The 22793-nt window shown below is 39.1% G+C and overlaps 1 protein-coding gene across 2 annotated transcripts in view; it reads left to right on the top strand.

Moving 5' to 3' along the window:
• The window catches only part of CDK6 (cyclin dependent kinase 6), a 136099-nt gene extending 117817 nt beyond the window's left edge, over positions 1-18282 (top strand). For both annotated transcript variants that reach the window (XM_088161657.1, XM_088161653.1), the window contains exons 7-8: positions 3051-3186; positions 4686-18282. In XM_088161657.1, coding sequence (XP_088017783.1) covers positions 3051-3186; positions 4686-4832 — 283 coding nt within the window. In that variant the 3' untranslated portion in view covers positions 4833-18282. The remainder of the gene's footprint in view (positions 1-3050; positions 3187-4685) is intronic.
• Positions 18283-22793: the final 4511 nt, after the last annotated feature.

Here is a 22793-nt window from a genome sequence, read left to right as displayed (position 1 = left end):
ATTTAAGATCTGGTGTACATCTAGTGTAGTTAGGAAATAAAAACCACATAGAGATGTTACCAATCCAGAGAACGAATGCCAGTTTGCCTCTTTCCATATGAAGGAGCTACAGGGATCTGGGGATCTGGATGAAATAAGAAGTAGATAGCACAGAGAGAGAGTGAGAAGTATTATTCCAAAACATCATTTTCTTGAAGATATTCCAAAGAGGAGATAGTAAAATTTCTAGCAAAAGCTTAAACTGAACAAATAATGAATTTCTCTGTTTGACTATTTTTCCAGTTCTCAGATCGTAACAGATCTGTTTCTAAACATTTTCATTATTTAATGTGGAGTTCCTAAATTGCAGGTCTTGATTTCACACAGTTGACTTCCCTTTCCTGCATACCATACCATGAGTATGTGACTCACTTGTGTGGTTAATTTGTCATGCGCTAAATAGCTCTTCCTGCCCAATCCAGAAAAATCAGTCCTTAAAGTTTACTTTACCTTCTTCTGCCAAAACTACTACTTTAGTCCTTCAATATTCTGCTTTATTAAATGAACACAGCTTTGATACATACAACATATTTTAAATATAAAAAGACATAGCTGTGATTTTTTTCATTTATGTAATTTAAGAGGAAAATGAAAGTGAACTGGGTTAGGATGAAATGCATAGCTGCTAGTGGCAGCCTCCAGTGGGGATCTTTTCCATCCCTAGGGGCTGAGATTACCTGTGCAGAAAAGAATTCACTAAGAAAAGAAAATGCTGTGCTAAATTTAGAAGAAATTCCTTATTGCACATCAGCTTAAAGAGAAAGTTTGGGTTTGCTTTTTTTGTATGATTCTTCCTAAATAGTTGAGAAGTTTCTGTCTTGAGTTCTGACGATTATGCCAAATAGTGTTTATTTTGTGTTTTCACAGCTGGAGAACCCCCTACAGTTAGGCCTAGCTCTTCTTGTAGGAGGGTTGTTTCTTTCTACAGTAGTGACTCATTCTGGAGATCAATTTGGACAGAAGGAAGTTTCAGGATTTTCGTGCAATCTGGACTGATGAATTCTTTCAGATTATGAGGCTGTGATCTGCCTTTGCTTTGCATGTGCATTGTGATTTGTTTCAGTAAAATTCCACTATGTATGAGGGTAAATCCCTTATACATGGCTCAAAACATTTTCCTGCTTTTCCAGGACACTACCAGCATGTGGCATATCCTCATATATTTCAGGCTGAACTGCAATGGTTTGAGCAGACTTGTCTCCCGTTGTGATCAATGGGAGTGGAAAGTACTGAGCGTTTCTCAAGACCAGGCCTGAACCTTTGGCAGGAGGTGAAATTTATCCAAGCTGCTCCCAAACTTAGTCACTGAAATGGTGATGCTGCGAGACCATTAGAGTGGGAGCAGCTACTCAGACATTCAATATTAAAGGATTTTGAGTACTCTGTGTGTGTAACTAAAAATGTCTCTCCTTTCCACCCCTTTCTGACAGGCTGCCTCCTGGTTTCTTGTCACACAGCTTTGCCTGTGCCTGTGCTTGCTCTGCCCCGTTCAAGCCCTGCCGTGCAGTGTTAAAAACAGTGGGACTAATCAAACACATTTGAATGACAAGTTAAATGTCATTGTTATTTAAAATACGGAACTCTCCCATCTCTGATGCTATTTGTATTATATTTATTATGGGGTCAGATCCTGAAATATCAAAAGGCTTTGACTGCCATGGCCAAAGGGGCTGCCCCATACCCACACTGCACCTGATAAATGGCAAGTGTGGTTTTTCATACAGATTCTACTTAGTGTTTCCCAAGAGCTGTGATATGTCCAGAGGTAGTAAGATTTAATTGTCTTGAGATTGTAATTGCTTTGCCCTTCCAGCCATATTGTTGTTTTGAGGACATATTAATTTTCAGAAGTATTTTAGGTGAGCCAAATTACAGTCTAAAGTCCATACAGGTAGAGGTGGGATAATTCCATTACATTTGCTGAGGTATAACCTATGATTTACCTCCGTGTGGTTGGCCCACAGCTTCACCCAGCTTTGGGACAAACTCAGTGAGAAGAAAGGTCAATGCTGCTCCCTAGTGGCACTGGCCTTTGTGCAGGCCCAAGTATTCAGTGACATTGTTTTTTTTCTGTCCTTTCTTGTCCAACCCTGCCGGCGTTTCCATTGAAAATCCGTATTTTGCAGGTTATAAAAATTTATTTTCACTGAAACCAAACAAGTAATGTATGTTCTTTTCCAGAATTTCCATCAGAAACTGGTTTTCAACCCCAAAAATATTAACATCAGGCTAAAATGTAAAAATCAGACTAAAATGTAAAATTATGAGACATAATTCATTGTTGTGCTTTACCTACTATTTAATTTATTTGAGTTTTAGAACTCAGCATGATTATTTAATAAGCATAAATATTTTCTATAATTTAAAGAATAAGGAAATAAAATATTTAAAGAAAATGAAATATTCTTTTTTCAAAAAGTAAAGAAAAACTAAAATACAATTGAAAGCAAAACCACAAAGACACTCAAGTGCCTTTCCACTTCCAAATTGAGACTTTAAAACCTGTATTGTGAAGCAAATAAATTGTTTAAATTTGGGCAACAATTACTGCACGTAGCTTTGAAGCATTATGAAACATCCCTTTTATTGCCTTACCCTCATCTTGACCCACACTCTTCTCTCAGTCCCTATTCTTGTGAAAAAAGATCCTTGCATGCAATTCCCTTTGAAACTTACTGCTTTTAATCATCCTGGAGTGACATATGTTGCACCATCCAGTCAAAAGCTAAGCAACTTTTTTCTAAAGCACTCAGCCTTTTTTCAGTAAAAAGACTCAGAAAATTGAGACTTAGGCCAGAAAATTGTGCTACCCACAAAATGATTTCTACTAAGCAGCACATTGAGGGCCTATGTTTATCAGCTTCTATTCAGAGAGATTATTGTACTACTGTACAATTAAGCATTTAAGTTCATTTTAACAAAAATGCTTATAAAATGCCGCTCAGTGTATTCCATATGAAGGGGAAACTGCATAAATTTTCAGGCTTAACATTATGTTTTTCATTTCACAGTGTAATTGGGCTCCCAGAAGAAGAGGACTGGCCTAATGATGTTGCCCTTCCAAGAAATGCTTTTACTTCCAGACCCGCACAACCTATTGAAAAATTTGTACCTGATATCGATGAAGTAGGCAAAGACTTGCTTCTTGTGAGTTTCTGTTTGTTGTTCCCTATCTCACATGACTGATAGCTCCCACTGTGCATGCAACTTGCCAAGAAAAAATGAGGTTTCCATTTAATGGAGTTAGTAAAAGAAAGGTCAAAAATAGATAAGACAATTGGTGTTAATCACAGCACAAAGACACTACCTTTGGCTCAAGAGGTGTCAGAGCTGAGAATAGCTCAAGATTAGGAAACTGGGTCAGGGATGTATCTGTTTGACCTGTTGTCAGACCTTATGATTAGATCCTCTGCACTGTATTGCCACTGATGCAGCCATTCTTACAGTTTTGGCCTGACGTGAGTACAAAAATGGATCTACCATTTTTTTGGTGTAGTGGACCCAGTATAAACCAGGAAATAGGCTGTAGTGGCAGATTACATCTGCTAGCCTTCTACTCAATGCTGAAACTTGACACTTGGAATTCACCAATTATTGCCTCTTGCAAATGGCAAGGCTGAACAGAAGCAAAAGAATTGGGCTGGTACAGCTATTTTCATCGTTGTTACAGATATATTAGAAACCCCAGTTCTGAAGTTCAGTCTTGAAATGGAATATAGGGAATGACCTTGCATCAGTTTGCTTCTTGCTGGGCTTGTTGAGATCTAGTAAAATTTGTTCTCTGGAAGTCTTTTAAAGATCTCGATTCATGTGAACTAGGCAGAGTGCAATTCTTGAAAGACTTGATTGCATCTCTTCGGGAACTGCTGTCTCTGGCCAGGGTTATCTCAAGAGCAGATGATCCTGCAGTGTCCTCATGACAGCAGCTTCCAGCTGCAGAAAGCTGGACTACATCTGGAGACTTAAAATGACAAGGGAGAAATACTGCTATGAGAAAAACCTGTTGTGCTTACAGCCTGGAAGTGGAAGCTAGACATGGGACAAGAATTAGATTCTGGGAACAATCAGGAATAATACATGGCTGAGGGCTCAGTGAGTGTGAGGCATGATGGGAGGGAGGGAGGGAGGAAGAAGATGAATATCTATGCCTAGAAGGTGAGGTAGGTAGGAAATCTGTTCCTGCTAGGCAAGGAGATGATAGCTGGGAGCCATGAATGAAAGGGAAGAGTAGAACTGGAAGTCACTGAATTAAATTTCAGAAGTTAAATGATAGAAGTTCTGATACAAGAAAAGAAAGTAAGACTAGGAATTGGTTAGACAAGAAGAGTGGGAAGAATAATACATGGAGGTGAATGACATAAAGAACAAGGTATAAAGGCAAGGCTGGGGTAGAGATTTCAATGCTGGCTGGACAAGGGCTGTGAATACTTGAATTTTCTAGCATGTAATTTTTGAGGTGGCCATACTCTTATACCGTGACCCCCTGCTTGTTTTAATATGGATGGTCACTGTGCACCACCTTCTGAGACCCTGTTGTGTCTCATATTGATCATAAACTGAAGGTGGTATGCATTAATGGATGTATGCAATAATAGCACTGTTAACTGTACATTTTAGGTAAAACTAACTTCTTTTCATAATTTCAGAAATGCTTAGCGTTCAACCCAGCCAAGAGAATATCTGCATATGTTGCCCTCTCTCACCCATATTTCCATGATCTGGAGAAATTCAAGGAGAATCTGGACTGTCACGTGTCATCCAGCCAAAACTCCAGTGAGGTGAATGCATCATAAGTGCTGACTGAAGACGAACCATAAATGAACAAGACATGTAGCTGACAAGGCCACTGTCCCCTACAAACCACGTAGCTGTCCTAGTGAGATAATTATTTGGAGGTTTTATGCACTTATCTTTTATTTTGGGATTGTGATGTGCTTATCCATGGAAATGAATCTAGTTTACTTTTACCAGAGCAATGCAAGGGCCAGGGCTTTGACCTGCTCCTTTTGCAGCTTTATGTTTGTTTTGTTTTTGTTTTGTTTATCTACCTGGGAAAACTCCAGACAAAGAGAAGCTGCTGACCAGTTTTGCTGCCATTTTATCCTTTTATCTTTGAATGCTGCCAGTGTTTGATGATCGAGTCACTGCCAAAATATGATGCAATCTCTCTCTCTCTCTCTAGCTGCTGAAGCATGATTTGGTACTTTATTATTATTATTATTCTGTGATATTTAAAGAATGGCATTGAAATACCAGATCTCTGCAACCTGCAGTTAATTGATATGTGTGCTAATACATTCAGCTACTGTTCATTCATAGCACATATGCAGGTGCTTCCCCACTTGAAAACTTGGATGAATTAATTTATCGCTTCGTTGCTCTATAAAAATTTAACAGTGATGATGATGATCATAATAAACGTCTCAGCTTTTAGGTTTTTTCATACACAAAGCAATTATTATCTAGGTATGTGTGCATGTTTCAAAGAACTGTCCTGTTCTTACTGTTTCAATTCCCAAATGGTCTTTCTGTGTTGAAATGTAGACACATTCTAGTCCATCATCTAACCCATCATTCCCCCCTGGAAACAGCTGCAAGCATATTTTCTTCATCTCATTCCAAATAATTTCCTGATATCCAGCTCAAAGACATGAGCAGAGCCAATGAAAATCAATACAGATTTTCACCTTCAACCTGTTCTTGTTGTCAGCCAAAAGCAAAAACAGAAAAAAATATTTCTGGTTCAGAAGCAGAGAATCCTATACCTGTAATAAGCACAGAGAAGTATTTGTGCTGCATTGTACTCTGTATACTGTGCTGCCTTACCTGCAACACCCCCCAATGCATCACAAGTGCATGAACATTAATGCTCAAAATCCCTCACATGTCACTTACTAAGCAGGTTTGTATTCTATGCAGAAATGCATGACCTTCTCTCCTATACCACCATGTGGGGATACTAGCACATGCCTCTCCACTAAGGTCAATGTGCCATTTTTGAATGTCAAAATAACTAAGCAATTTACTTGTCTTTATAGCACAGTTATTTTAAATATTACCTGAAATTTTTATATTTAGTATTTTTACCTTAACTAAAATATATTTTCAGTATTTTGAAAAGAAACTTTTATTTTTTTAATACTGTACTGGCAAAAAAGAAATATTTTAAATCCATCAAAGCTATTCCCCTAGCATGACTTCAGTGCATTTACCTGGACATGACTTGGGGGAAAATATTGGTCCAATGAGTATAACCGATGCTAAGTGAGGCAGCCAGCTTTGCTTACTCCTGTGACAGTCCCTAGGCTTCTCTCTTCCTCGTCTCTATTTCATCTTGTCTAGGTGGTGAGCCAGCATTGTATCCTCGTCCATGGCATCTTGGCAGAAGCAGGTCCTTAGCAGTGAGTTGGGCAATATAACTTTCCCAGTTGTGATGGGAGAACTTGTAGCCATTTCACAGGCAGGTCTCTCACTCCTATGGTGAACTTCACTGTTAACTCTGTTTCAGGTATCAGCACTGTCTGGGTCATGGTCCACTGCTAGGATAGTAAGTGGATCTTACCTGTCTCCTGGATAAAGCTTTTTGTTACTGTTAGACATTTAAGTTTGTGATATATGGTTAAATTAGGTCTGCTTTAAACAAGCCAGATTTTAAAAGGACCACTTGCATGCTTGCATGCAGTGGCCTGTGCTTTTATTTAAGGCCAGGATGAGCCTATGCAAAACCTAACCAGAATGAACAGGCAAGTTGCAAATTAGGCCTGGCAAGAGCATGCACAAAGCATCTGCACACAGAGATATCACAGATCCATAATACCAGAATTTTGGAAGCTCTGTGAGCAAGAAGCTGAAGGCCAGGGAGCTGTCACAGCAGCAAACCTTCTAATCTTAGCCTTGCCTTTGTCATTCTCTTTGTTCCTACACCCAAAGGGAACTGCAGACCCACTGCACTGGTGTTGTCCCAACCCTATTCCTGTATGGGTTAGTGGACCCAAGTGTGAATAATTTTTAACATTCACAGAGAAGGATGGGCCAGAGTGAAATTTTTGCTAACAATTTTTAAACACTAAGTAGAACAACAAACAGAGCCAAAAGGATTGCAACAGTAGCAGTTAGAAAAGTTTTTTTATGGAATTTAGCACTTTTGAAATCATTCCACATTTAACCCAGCGTGGAGCTATCTATCATACATATCTTATCAGGGCATTCAGCTGGTGTGGCTTCCCAGCAACTGCTCAGGGAACTCGCCCAGAGCTTTCCTCCAACTAATATAGGGGGAAATGTAGAGGAGGAGATGATATTTTCCAAAATAGGCTTAAAACTCCCAGATAGAAACATGCATCTGTTCCATGTAAGAATCTGTTCTATTAAGATTAGCAAAGTAAAGAATAGAGAATATGGTTGCTGAATGTAGATACATTATTAGGGTAAAAACAGTAAAGGAGGGGAGAGAATACTTTAAGCCAAAGGTTAGTGTTGGCCCAAAAACTAATGAGAATGTGGAAATCACCAGGAATTTAACTACTGGAGCAGTATTTCCCAGTCATAGTATCAAAGAGCTAAGCAAGCAGCAGAGAAAAACAGGAGCTGGCTTATGGAGTCAGAAGCAGAGCTGCTGCAACATGGTGCTGTATGTTGTTTAATAAAGTAGGATCAGGTTATAAATGAGAGTATTCAGGAGAACAGTTTGCAAAGGGCTGCATTAATGGTAACATTCTGGAACATCTTTCCAGTGGGAATGGCAGGAACAAAACCAAGAAATCTAAGAATCTTGGCACGGTTAGGGAAAATATTTCTCTAATGGGGTCCTTGTTGTAGCAAGGGCCTGGATTTAAAGGACCAACAATTTTTCAAATTATCTCCTTTTCCAGATCTCTTCAGGAAGAAATTCCATTTGACATGCCATAGGCTTAATCGTATTCCAGTCATCCCTGCCAAACCATGTGGGGCTTCACTTACACTAGTAAACTGAGAAAGCCTGTTCTCTGGCTGGGCAAAGCACTGTCGTTGGCTAACACCATGCCAGGAATCATATTTATAATTAGACAGCACAGACAGCTGTGGGACTGTGCTCAAACCCATGCCCTTGCTCTTCTTATATTACTGGTATAGCTCTAATATTTTAGTACCTTTACTCATTACTGCCATATGTGTAGGATGTAGGAATTGTGTAAGTGAAAAAGAAAGTGCTGTGATGAAAACTCTTTGTACACCTTTAAGGAAGACTTCAGAGTGCAATTCTTCTTAGTGATATCTAAGCCTGTATGTGTTCTCTTCTACAGCAGTGGTTCAACAGCAGCTAAAAAATGCTGAATAACAAAAGATGTATTAAGTATAGCTCCTAGAACACCCACAAGCCAGGCACTGTGCTCTTCTTAGCAGAGAACAGGGTGTTCTAAGTAATGAGAGAAGTTTCTATCTCCCACCAACCTTTTTTTTTCTTTCAATCACTACTACATAATTCTGCAGAAAAGAACAGACCCAAAAGCCAAGGAAAAAAATCACCACAGCCAACTAGTGAAGTGCTAATTGCTGAACCATAGCAATCCATCTGGTGCAGCCCTTTCCTTTTCCCCCTGTCCACGCTCACACCAGCCTTCCTGTTTATCTCCTTCAGTTCCCGTATGAAAACAGGTTTCAGTGGTGCTCACAGGTGCTATTTCCAGCAAGATTCTTCCCAATTTACCATAGCTACACAGTGTCAATGTCCCCTCCATTCCTATTACTACATATTGCTTCTTTTAGTCCCACAACCTAAACCGGTGGTGAGACAGTAACTTTGTGCCCCTCCTTGCTTAGGCTTAGTTTTGTGTACCCCTGTGTTGCCATCTGTGTGGTTAGTAAAATTCCAAAAATAGGATTTGTGCATATTTCTGTGTAGGCTGTGCCCACACTCCAGGTTTCTTTCAGCCTATTAGTCCACAACGATCAATAATAGAGCATCTTTTCCTGTTGCTTCTGTCCTAAAACACACCAAAAAAACCCCTGTTTTTCATTGTCATGTTTGCAAAAAATATAAAATTTAGGGCTATGGGTACAGAGCCTTTTTGATGAAAGGAATTACTAAATTGCAGCATTTGATCATCTTCTGCATAGGGGAGGGTTTCCAGCATTGTAACTCTTATTTGGTTTTTATACTCAGTGGTTGTTTTAGTGAATAAGAAGAAAATATTGTGCCTTGCTGCTTTTCACAGGTTCACTAACTGTCTTTGAGAAGCATGATTTATTATACATATAATTCTTTCTGCTGTTAGGTATTAGACCAACTTTAATATGGGAAATAAAGAGAAAACATGCTGTTTTGGTCTCTTAGCCAGCAAACTTGGAGCACTTACCTGACTCACAACTGAAAACACATCAGTTGTCAAATACATATATGAATCAGAAGCCACACGGTTTGGTTTAAAAGGCCACATTAATAAATTATGTTCCATGTATAAGACACATTTGAATAATGAGGAAATTTATTCTAAGAACTCTGTTTTATAGAACCACTTGGCTAATATTTTTCATATACAATAGGTTCAGGAATAGATTAACTTTCATATACAATGTGAATTAGAAGTTACTAGGCTATTTGAGTGATTTTGTTGTTGTATGCTTGAAGCTTGAATTGATTGCAAGCTTAGGAACCTAACATATTTATTTTATTGCTTCAAAACTGCTTCTAAATATCAAGATCTTCTGTGATGTTAACAGGATTTCACACTTTTTTATGTGTAAATTATTTTCTTGAAACTAGTATGTAAAAAAAAAAAGCATTTTTCCAAACTTCATTAGTGGAGGGAAAATTTAAGAAATATATTTTTACTTTCACAGAGAGGTGAACTCTGCAGTAACTGACTATCAATAAGCTATACTTTTACTTCTTTTTGATTCCTAAGCGTTGAGTGTGCAGGTTACTTTCAAAGAAGAAAGTCAGAAACGATCTCTAGAAAATTAAATGGGATTTTATATGTTTAAGCTTCCAAGTTTTATTTTCATATCCTGGGTTTTTTTGTGAAAGTACAGTTCAGATGTACAAAAACATGACTACAATTTTAACAGTCTGTATGACTCAAATTGAGATTTTATTTGTGAGCTGTTTTATTTTATTATCTATCTGCGTCTTGCAAATTATTAGATAATGGCTGTAATATAATTCTAGTTTCTGGACTCTGTAACCATGAAATCTCAATAATTTATGTAAAACAGAAAGAAGTTTTCTCATTGATTTTACTTAACTAGAACATTGAAAGAAGAAAGATGTAGACATAACGAACTGACAAATATACTTTTGCCAAGTGTTGCTTCTTCACTTTTGTTTGAAGTTTAGCAAATATTGCATACGGATATGCAATATATATACAATGTAAGAACCATAAAGACCACTTAAGAGTAGTGTGCACAAATAATATGAAAAAGAGCTCATTAGACTCTTGGAGAAACCAGCTGAAAATCATTACTTTAGCTGTAACACTCAAAATCTCAAAACTCGTATATTTTTCCATTAAAAAGTATTCGTGAAAAATTATGTGTATGTTTTTAATTCAGTGATAGGCACCCAAACAGAACTGAATCAAGTGGGAACTTGTTCTCAAAAGTGATTTTTCCAGGCTGATTAGATACCATCAGTTCTTCATGTACTCATCAGAAACTAAAATTAACCGGTACCATTCTTAGATGAGCCTTTTGCTTTTTGGGCAGAAAAACCCAAGGTTGCTGTGAGTAAAATTAGTGACTTAAAAGTCCTGTGGAAGCTTCTGCAATATTCATTTTTCCAGCCTTCATTGAATGATGGTGCAAAACAGCAAAGATAAATTGAAACTCCTTAACCATTTGGTCTTTTTCCCTTCACATTACATATTTTATCTGTGTTGGGATATATTGATGGGTTTTATCCAGCCCAATGATAATGAGACTTTTGCAAGGCTAGAGAAAGTAAAAAGAACTTCTGCTATAGTATTTTGATTGTTGATGATTGTGGTGGAGCAGATTTTTTGTTCCCAGAAAGGATCAGACAAAATATACTGCCTTCTTTGAAAAAGAAGAAGAAAAGGCACCCACAAACAGCTGACAATTAAAGATTAGAAAGGAGATTTTAAAGGAACTATTTGGAAAATAGTCAGGATGAGTGAAAAGGAGCATATTTTTGATGTAACAGATGTAAATGCAAACAATGTGTATTAAATATGCATTGAAACTGATACTTTTTCAGTGACTTTGCAAAGTTAATAGGGTTTTATGGAAGAAAATCATCCATGTATGAATTTATTCAACTACCACTTCAAATGTTCATTTGCACTAAAGCAGCCTGTACTGTTTGAAAGGAGATGGGAAAACACATCATGTTAAACTTGTGATTTTGTGATTTACTTCGGTGTCTGCAAGGATGTGTTGTAAAGCTCTCAAGCTCACTGTCCATTTTTGAGCAAGCCAAATTAGCATTCACACTGTTAGCTTTCTGCACCTTAAACCCATCCACATGCCTGAAAAAAACACATTTTCTAGTGTTTACATGGCTACTTGATTGCATTGACATGCTCATGTTAAATCCAGACAGAGGACTGTCTCTGCCACTGAATGGAAAATGAATTTTCACACTGACAGATTCCTATGTACAATTACTCCTAAAGGATTTGAAATCAATGTTCAATGATATGGAGCCCTTCATTTTATTCCATTTTTCACATATACATCATGTTATGCTAATTCTCACCCCTTTTTAAAAAAAGTAAGACCCCGGTTCTTTAATGTTAGGATCAATTTTGAGTAGTAGCTAGATGAAGGAGGAAAATCGTGATGTGATGGAAAGAGAAAAAACGGGCAGAGAGTAGGAGAGCTGGCAAGGGAGTTTGACTGCATGAAAAAGTTACACATAAACGTAGGGGGAAAACTTTTTTCCAGTTGTTTTGTTTTTTCCTGTGATAAAAGATGGTAAAGCAAGACTCATGAACAGGACTTAGGTTCCAGATACCTAGGCCAACTCAAGTCGTGAGTTCCAGTGCACTTCTTCAACATAGCAACAGCTCTATTTTTTAAATTTTGCATAAGCTTGAGCTTTTTCTGGGTAGATATTAAAAAAAGTCTTATGAGACAGCTTGACAGCAGATGAAGCTGTTCACAGAGACAGTGCCTGTAGTTCAGCTGCATTGGAGGCATTGGAGAATGTACAGCTCTGCTGCAGGAGAGCCACTGACAGTGTCTATTAGTGTGCAATGTTTGGCATTAGAAGTTGACTCCTGCTGCAAATTGAAAATCCTTTGGTCATCAAAAATGAGATGGTTTTGCACACTTGGATTTTGATAAGGTTATCCACATGCAAGTTTTTCTGGATCAGTCCAGGTGGTTCACCATCTTACACGAGAAAGTCTGAGAGCTTAGTAGTCTGTCCAACACCCAGTGTAAAGAATAATGCAAAATCATCTGTCATGGGAAAAGACTTTTCGTAGGTTGTGGAGTAGGAATGAGCTTTCTGAGCTGCTCTGCCAACAGGAGAGCTACTGTTAACTATTACTATGCCAGCTCCAAAAACGCAGAATAAGAGGCCTGCATGGCTTTTTGTTGTGTCCAGTCTATGTGCATGAGTGGCAGGGTAAGTGTTGGCACAGAGTGGCTAATTTTGGTCTTTCCCTTAAGTATGAGCAACTAGGCTTGGCACAAACAAACTTCACAGTTCCAGGGAGGGGAAACCTCTAATTCTCCACAGTAGTTCCCTGGCTTTTGTTAAATACCTATAGTGGTAGATCACTCAGCCACTCAAGCACTCCTTTCCTTGTCCCAGGTCATCCTTCTGTGACGCTGTGAAGGAAGCCTTGAGGAGTGTGTTCCTCAGCAGTTTTCCAGCTTTCCTGCTTCCTCTCACTGTAGCAATTACCTGTCATTTGTATCTGACCTTGCTGGTGCTTCCACTACCACTGAAGTGGCTGTGAGCTGAATTGCCTTGTGACTCTGCAGCTTCCAGTCTTGGCCAGCCAGTGATTTGTACTCAAGTTTTTCCTTGCTTCTCATTAGGAACAGGGAAGTAGTACAGTAGAATATGGCAAAATGTGTGCTACTTTCACACTTTTTGGTTCAAGCAAAGCAATAGCTAGAATAGATTAGATTGAACATAATGTTCAGTTGATCAGCCAAAACAACTTTGGATTCAGAAGATCATTTACTAAGTACAGAAGATCCCTGAACAACTGTCTGTGATGCACATTTTTACAAGAACACACAATGATTCCCCTGTTACACAGAAGCTTTTGATGGATACAAGAATAGCAATGCCAGTGTCCTACCACTTACCCTGCTTACCCAAGATCACTATTCCCAGGAAGAGGATTCCTCCCAGCATAGGGTGGAGCAACTGTGAAACAGTCCCCAGCTCTCAAGATAGGTTGTGTTCATGTAGGTAATCAAGCTCATTCCCTCCCTTTCGTCTATGGCAGTGTAAAATACAGAGCTCTGCCACAAGTACTAAGCACAAATAGACCTTAAACCAAAATATTCTCCCAAGGAAAGGTCTTCCCCTGGGTCTAAAGGGGACAGTATGTTTACTGTTTCTATGACAGCTGACTTTTTGCATTTTAAACAGCAGTGATGTAAGAACTCCCCTAAGAAAACTCTCCCACTACACAAAAGGAATGATACTGAATTCTGGACATTCTGTGGGAAAAGACAAAATACTGTATTTCAGGTAGATGATACATATCTCAAACAATTATCCTTCATCTGTGGTCCACCAGACTGGGTTTAAAATGTAGCCTGAGTCTGCAGCGTGTTGGTTAAATAAGTGTTTTTCAAGCAAGACAAAAACTCGCCATGATTTCTTGCAGGGACTTGTATCTTTGAGTCCCTTTTAAGAAAGGTGGCTGTAAGCATGGGTTGCACCTACAACAAAATGTACATCAGAAATTGGATGCTGGCAAGAAGTTTGTGGATATGAGGCTGTAGAAGGTGGCTTATGTAAGCTCAGGTGGGATGTGTTTGTGTGGTTGCCATGCATATTTTGAACTGAAGTTACCTATCAGAACGTGATAGAAGGATTGCAGCGTCATGAGATTAGAGGCTCTTTCTCTTTAGATGTCTAGCAACCCTGTGGTGTTCCAGCTTTCTTTTGTTTTGTTCTGATTTATTTCACCTCCCCACTGCCATTCTCCTTTCTATTGTGTGTAGTAAGTTGAAATGAAAAGCATTACCTTGCAGTTTACCATCTCAAAAAGAGAGAGGGGCAGCACTGTCTGAAAATTTTGATCACTCTGTGGTGGTGAATATTAAGGGAATCATAGAATATGCTGAGTTGGAAGGGACCTATCAGGATCATTGAGTCTAACTCCAACAATCACACCATGTGCCTAAGAGTGTTGTCCAAACACCTCTTGAACTCTGAACCAGGCTTGGTGCTGTGACCACTTCCCTGGGGAGCTTTTTCCAGTGCCCAGTCACTCTCTGGGTGAAGAATCTTTTTCTGATGTCCAACGTAACCCCTCCTGACGCAGCTTTGAGTCCTGTCACTGGTCATGAGAGTGAAGTTGTCTCTGTTTAATTCCAACAAACAGAATTCAACATCCACGGCATCTGCCTTCCATTAAGCACTGTTAAAAACCTGTCATGCTCCACAGTGTTCAAAATCTCTTTGCCAGGAGACTGAACTCCCTTCCTCTAACCCATTTGGAGTCACAATAGTGTGAGCAAACAAAGTTTACATTATGATGGTGCTTTTCAGTAAGAAGTGAGAGCCAGTTCCAGTTGACACACAGACTGAAAGGGTCTGAAGGACTCTTAGCCAGGCACCATTCATAGGCAAGGCAATCCCTTTTGCTAGGGCAAGAAACACATTCTAAAACACCTAAGATAGGGAAAATACAAAGGTGCCAATATAAACTGTTTTTTGCACAATGCTGTATCATTTTGGCACTGAAACCAAGCCCACAGATGAACATTCATTTGTTCCTTGCAGCCTTTAATTTTCTTGTATTTACAAGCATTCAGATTAATGTATTTATGGTCCATTTCATTCCAATTCATTTAAGAGGTCTATATCTTCCCTTGAATCTCATGTGAATTTTATTGTTAATATAATATTTTGCTGCATTACTCTGAACAGCTTTAAAAGTATAATGTCTTGGAATGCTCTAGTTAAAGAAAAAATATACCCTCAAAATGCTGTGTTACAAGTTGGAACTGTATACTTTGGAAATGATGTTTATATTATAACTCCCAAAAGCATCACAGGGTGCTTTCGTCTGTATGTCTGTCTTCTACTTTCTGTGTTACAGTGTGTATTTGTACTTCCTCACTAGCTTGATACTCTTCAGTCTGAAGGCCTGAGTCTGCAAAGACAGGAATACTGTACCTCAGCGGAGCAGTCCCCCAGAGCAGAGAGGGCTTACTCGTGTGAGTGTAGTTGCTCACAAGAAGTATTTGCAGAAAAAAGCTTTCCTTTAGTAACTGACTGTAATTGTGAGGACACATGGTTAATAACAGCACCAAGACACCAGTAAATGGGGTCTGTGTTTATTGAAAATGTGGACACATTTATCTTCAAGTTATTTGATATTAATCTAAATTATTGCTATTATGATTTAGTATATTATTTTGTATGAAAACACATTAGTCCTGTGAAAAGGGTAGTTGCAAAAAAAATGTGTTGAGTCTTGCTGCTTTATTGTTTATTTGCATTTAGTATACATTTTGGTTGTTGAAGTGAAGCTAGCTTCTTAGAGAGGCAGGAAGATAGATCAGTCTGAAAAAATCATAAGTGTCATACTGTGCATTGAGTTTTGCAGCTAGAGTAGTATATGTGTTCAGATTTAGTATTTTTTATGCTTTGGAGCATTTTTGTTTGTTTTAATATGTAAAGGAATAACCAGATTACTCAGAAATACTATTGTAGAGCTAATTTTACACATAGTGGGGGGATGTTATCTGAAAAACTAAAATTAGAAAACATTACTTAGGCTGCCTTTTGCTTTAGTTTGTTTGTGGAAGGCCTGGCAAGTATCTGTTGATTCCAGATGCTTAATCCAGGAGTCAAGTTTGTGCAGCATCTTGTAACTGAAGAAAGTTTTCTGCTTTTCTGCAGTAATAAAGTTGCCCATCTGGGTAAGATTGCTGCCTAAACAAAAGCATAAAGGCAGGAAATATAGGTGGTGGTTTATTTTGGGGTTTTTTTGTGCATGGACAATTGCATGAAATAGGATTGGAGATTGAAAGTATTTAAAATCATTTAGCATGATTTACTCTTGTTGTAATTCCACTGACTACAGTTAAATTAAACCAAGAATTTGGCCTTGTAAGTCTACAAATTTCAGAGTCAGGCAGCTCAGGTCTATATAAAGATACTTAAGCTTAGTAAATCAGCAAGAATACTATATAAATTGTAATGTGTGATAAAAATCTTAACTCTAGTTACATTATTTCTCTAAAAATTGCTATTCATTGCTTTTTTTATACAAAAGGTCAGAATTGCACTTCTTAGTGGCATTGGGATATGTGGAGAAAAGCAGGATGCTGGTACAGAAATGTATCAGAAATAAGATTCAGTTCTTATTGCTCCATGTGTGCCTACCTTACACGTGACTAATCCCACTGAAGTTAACAGAAGTCATATAAAGTTAAGCCTGTTTATAACTCTCACAAGATACTGGTTTAAGAATCTTCAAGATAAGTTATGTTCTCAAAAGGCATTATTAAACTCACGTGGTTTCAGGTTTACAGAATACTATGAACAGTGACGACAGCTTCTGAGACACATCCAGAGTAACTTTATTAATTGATATTACACCAGACCAGCATCAGTTAACAAATCAAAATCTCTCTCAGTACCTTCATTTCTCAGTATTATTTCACCAAAAAAAACAAAACAAACAACAACAACAGAAAAACCAGCCTCTTGGTGTTTGGATTATTTTTTCTCTCTTTTTTTCACCTCTCTTGTCATACAATATCATTTGCTCTGGAGTTGTCTAGGATGTGATAATTCAAGGAAAGCATGCAGTGTGGTTTGGAATACGTTTCTTCATTCACCTTAGGGCATATATTCAGCTGGTGAAAATCAGCATAGTCCTGTTGACTTTTACAGCATTGTATCAGTCTATACCAGTTCAACAGTTAGCATGTCAGGTTTTAGCATTTCAAGTCACTTTACCTACATATGCAGTAGGATTCTGTTTTGCAAGATGGAAAGTTACCTACAGTGCAAACTGTACTACCTAGACTACCGTTAATTCCTATTCACAGGACATGATTTCACTGTATCATTTCATACTTGAAATTCATGATGTTCTTTTAATCAGGGTACAAACATGAAAAGGTGCGTGTGTTACTGTTTCTTTTAAAGGTGCATCATTTTGTTTTTTATTCTGTGTGCTTAATAGTTACTAGTCAGTGTTCTTTACATTCTTTGCATTCAGCATTAAAATCATCTATGTGTAAAATACAGTATCACCTGCAGAGGTACAGAAAAATGTAACAGTGATTTCTTGAATTGTTACTCAAATATACTGGTTTACCTTTTAGTCATCAATATGACATCAAGGGGCTACAGCACATGAACTGTGGTATATAGAAGTCTTGCACCATTGCTGTACAGGAAATCTTGCAGACTCTCTCGTCTTCTTGCACAGCTGCTGATTACCATATACACATTGGGAAAAAGTATGTTTCTGCTGTACAGAATGGCTGGGAAGTAACAGACACTCTAGAGCTCCCTTTGCAAGCTTTCAAACAAAGCCCTTTGATCTAACTGCATGCCTGCTCTGTGTCCCAAATTTCACCCTATGGGGCTTTCTGCTTTAAGAACACCCTCAGCTGAGGCTACTTTACGTTGACTGCATTGAAGTTCATCGGAGCATGCACCTTACCATATTAACATATTCTTTAGCTTTTACAAGTTTGTAAAGATGGTTGACTGCAAAACTAATGTGTCAATACAGCAGAATTAAATTAAGGCACACTGAAAGTTATCAATAATGTATTATATCAGAATTACAGTCCTTTGGAACTGAACGTTTTGCTGCTGGCAGTGCAAGAAAAGCAAAGTTGTGTATTTATTGTTGGGTGCTGAGGGTTCAGTATGAAAATCAATATAATAAAAGTTTTCACAGTGTCTAGTTCTCTTTAGTTCCCAAATTACTGAAAAGTAAAAAGGCAAAAAATTAGTTTTGTATTTAAAACTGCTTCACCCTTCTAGCTATATTTTTCTTTTATCTAAAAATGTAAAATGAATAAAAATGCAGTAAGTATTGTATATTAAATACAGAAAATTAGCAACACTGATTTCTAGTTTTTATGTTTCTAAGTGTTTTTCTCAATACCCTGTGTATTCTAGAAAATAAAAAAAACCCCACACAACACAACCAGACACAGAAACATAAGCACATGCACACCCTTGCCAGCACCTTACTATATACCAATTTTATAAAAACCTACCCTCGTTTATCCCAATTACTCATTCCTAGGTATTTTGCTTACCTACTATTAATTCCAGTTAAAAAAATTAGGTCATCTAAGAGTTTACTTTTTCTTTTAAAGGCAAAATATTGCTGCAGTTGCTGGGGATGCTGTATGATTCAGCACTTTGAAATCTTTGTTTTGGTCTAGGCAAACTACTTTAATTCAGCTATAATAGCTCTCAGTTGTCCATGAAATGCACTATTTTTCCCAAACATTATTTGATCCAACTGTTGGGCTAAATGTGCATGGTATTTTTGTATTCTCTAAGATTCTGGTGTTTTCATCTTTTGAGGAGATGAGCACATTTTATTGATTGACTGTTTTTTCTTGATTGGTTATTGTCATGGTTTGACACTGGCCAAACGCCAGGCACCCACGAAAGCCATTCACTTATCCCCTTCTGCTTCAGCTGGGCAGAGGAGAGGGAAGAAAATTGATGAAGGGCTCATGAGTTGAGATAAGGACTGGGAGAAAACACACCAAGGGCAAAACAAGTTCACATTTTAAAGGTAAAAGGTAAATTTATTGTTAACAGAGTCATAGGAGGATAATGAGAAGTAAAATAAGCCTTTAAAACAACTTTTTTTTTCCCCTGCCGCTCCCTCCTCCCCACCAACAGCACAGGGAGACAGGGCCTGGGCGTTTGGTCCGTTTGTCACCAGTGATCTTTTTCTGTTCACTCGGGGAGAGGGGTCTTTGCTATGCTGTGGGGTCCCTCCCACAGGAGACAGTTCTCCATGAACTTCTCCAGCGTGGCTCCAATCTCACAAGCTGCAGTCTTGCCAAAACTGATGCAATGTGAGTCCCTCCCAGAGACAAACAGTCTTTTCAAAACTGTTGTGGCGTGGGTGACTTGTCCACGATGTGCAATCCTCTGAGGATGAGCTGTTCTAGTTTGGAAACAAGGGCCCTTTTTACCTATGGAAGCGAGGGCCCTCTCTCCCCATTCAAGTCTCCCACTGGATCACAGCTTTCTCTGGCATCCCCCTGCTCCCGTGTGAGTGCTTTTCTCATGGGCTGTGAGTGGATTTCTGCATCTTCCATGGACCTCATGGGCTGCAGGGGCACAGCTGCTTCACCATGGTCTTCACCACGGCCTGCAGAGGAATCCCAGCTCCAGCACTTGGAGCACCTCCTCCCCTTCTTTTCCCACTGACCTTGGTGTCACCATGTTGTTTTCCCTCACATGTCCGCACTTCCTTGTCTTCTCCAGCTAGAAGAAAAACTGCTGCCTGTAGGTACCACTGCCAGCAAGTTCCACCAATTCAGAGATTCCTGCAGGATCCCGCAGAGCCGAGAGGTCGATCTTGCCCAGTTTCCGTGCCGGAGAGTCGCTCACTGTGTTTTCACCACAGCCAGAGGGCCCCGCCATCACTGAGCAGGTGGTGGGGGCCCACATTTAACACCTCCCTTGGTGCGAGGTGCTGGGACGGAGAAGCCACCACTGCCCCTGCCCTTCTGCCCTTCTGTCCACAGCACAGCTGGCTAGGGGTGGCCAGGCAGGCAAGGCTTGCCATGGGCCACGCTGAGATGGCCCCAGCCACAGACTTCACCACCCCCGGGAAAGAACTGCCCAGCCCTGTTTTGATTTTCTTCTTAAATCTGTCATCACAGAGGCGTTACCAGCCTCTCTAACTGGGCCAGCAGCATGTCCATCTTCAGAGCCATCAGAGATTGGCTCTGTCAGACATGGTGGAAGCTTCTAGCAGCCTCTCACAGAAGCCACTTCAGTGGCCCTCCCCCACTACCAAAAATCAGGCTCTGCCAAATCAACACTATAAATATAAATATGACTAGTAACATTTTTTGGTATTTAGACAATAAAAGTGTATGTTTTGAGTCAAACACAAAATGACATGTCAGGCTCCAAAACAAGCTGCATTTTTCTGGTTTTACTTCAACCAAAAAATCCTCATCAAAACACTTAAAATGCAGCTGGGATGGTAAAGTTCATTAAGTTCTCTTTAGAGCAGGATACAAGTATGTTCTACTAATGTGGCCTGCAACAAACCACCAAATACAGGAATCTAAAAACTATCAGCTCAAGCATTCAAAGAGAAGTCAGCTTCTGGATGAAGGCTGGCACAGGGGCAGAAATGACTGCAAAGCTAATGAGACTCGCCTCAAAGAAGCAAAATTTTGTGCTGCCCTTAGAAACCTGAAGGAACCATGAAAGTCTTTTACAAGCATGAGTTACATAAACTGCAGGTGTGACAGACAAATAAAAAGGTACCTTTACATTCCAAATTAGTCTTGAAGCCCATTATAAGATTATGAGCAGCAGTCCAGCCAGGGACAGACACAACGTGAACTGCAATGAGACCAGAGTCACAAATACCCATATTAGCCATAGCTAATTGTGAAAAAGAAAAAGGAAAAATAATGGAAATATGTAACATTACATAAAAGCTACCGAAGGGATCTGGATACTGTCTGATGCTTTATCTCTGATAGTGCTCAGAGCAAGACACCACAAAAGAAAATCCACGTCTCTTGACAATTATGGAACAAATTCATCATGTGGCAATTTTCTTCCTAGCCTTCATCTGTGAGAAGGTGAGTTCCTAAGACCTAATTATGGAAAAGAAAATTATAGGGGGGAAAAAATCCAGTAAGCAAAATACTAAGGAAGGAAAGTTGACGAAGGTAGGAAAAAGCACAAATGTTACTCTTCCCATTACCCATATAAAAGTTCTTTTATTCTTTTTCTCAAAATTACCTAATGACACTAGGTGTCATCTGTTAGCGCCATAGAAACAAATGTTCATTTAAAAATAATTCTAAATGCATTGTCTTTGTCTATCCTTTGCCTGCCATTTACTGAAAAACAGGAAGTAAGATTTTTACAGTAGTAGTAGTAGTGTGAGTTCTCATTTTGAACTCATCAGTTGTGTTGCTCCTCCACCTCCCGTCCCTTTGATAAACAAGGTCATCTTTTAGTGTCCTAGCACACAGAAGTCCTTTCCCTAAGTATTTTCATCCATTTTTAGAAATATGATTTGTCTGGCTAGACTTTCAAGCCTTCACAGCCCAGGGAAGAAAAGCTAATTGGGGTTTAATTAAAATACTGTGGAGTGCCTAGCAGAGGACTCCCTCTTCCCCAGTGCCTGAATTGGGAGGGACCCTGCACCCCTGCCTTCCTGCCATGGCAAGCCTTTTCTATTTCCAGGCACCAGGCTGAAAGCCTCACAGCACAAAGCATGGGATGAATAAACTCTCTTAGCTCAACTTTGGTCAAAACATTTCTGTCCTGGCAGACTTGACACAGCCTTGGCATTACCTGTGCTGCAGCTGAACCGAAGCCCCTGGAGCCCTGGAGCTCTGCAGCCCAAGTGCTGTGGCAGCAGCACAGACAGCTGTGCTCCAAACTTGGGGCCACCTTGAGCCTCCCAGGGCTGTCACTGCACTGGGGACAGCTTACTCGTGTGCAGTGCTGTGGGTCAGCCACCTAAAACTGGATTGCTTGGGGATAACTCCAGAATGGTCCAAATCTGAGCATGAATTCGGGGCAAGGACTTCAGCATGCTTCACAAAATGGATATTATAATAGACTTAGAAATAGTCCTAATCTCATTTTGCATGTAATTTAATGCAATTTATTTCTTTATTCTTCTTTTCTTCTCCAGCATTGCAGGCAGCTCAAGGAGAACTTCTGCCTGGTGTGTTTCCAAAGTAGCCATCCTTGTTTTAGAACATACCAGCTCTTTTCTGAGGAATAAAATTTTCCTTATGCACTAGCTTGCAATTTTCAACACTAAATTTAATTTGCAGCTGAACAAATTTTACTTGCAAATCTAATATAGTCACTGTCTTAGTTTCCTTCTAGTTCCTCACAGGCTTCTCTTGGTTTTACTAAGCAATTTGGTATCACAAATTCCTGTGGGCTCAACAATTTTTCCAGCTCTTCCCAAGTATGAAGACAGCAAAGCTATTTCAGTAACAAGACTCATTTGTGCTTGGTATGATTAACATATTAATTAACATGTGATTACTTTGCTCCATTTTTACAAAGCTGTGACTAACATGCAGTAATTTTTAATGGTAATACTTTGAAAAAAAGGACATTTGAAATTCTGAGTTAATGGATCCCAATAATTTGTCTTAGCACTTCCATTAACCGAATGTAATATTAACTCTGCCGATATTACAATGCTTTATTCTGCAGTGCAGATGGCTAACGAGGGATGAGTACACACTTTTTTTTTTCCCTCTCTTTTTCTTATCTCCTCCCTCCCGTCGAAATAGGGCCCAATTCTATGTCAGGACAGGCTGCTATTTCATAATACCTTGGTCTATGCATCTACCAAAGGCGAAAGGAAAAGCGAACGCTGCGG

The sequence above is a fragment of the Sturnus vulgaris genome, chromosome 1, assembly GCF_052056855.1.
Source record: "Sturnus vulgaris isolate bStuVul1 chromosome 1, bStuVul1.hap1, whole genome shotgun sequence".
Lineage (NCBI taxonomy): Eukaryota > Metazoa > Chordata > Aves > Passeriformes > Sturnidae > Sturnus > Sturnus vulgaris.
This window is presented reverse-complemented; position numbering and strand designations above follow the sequence as displayed.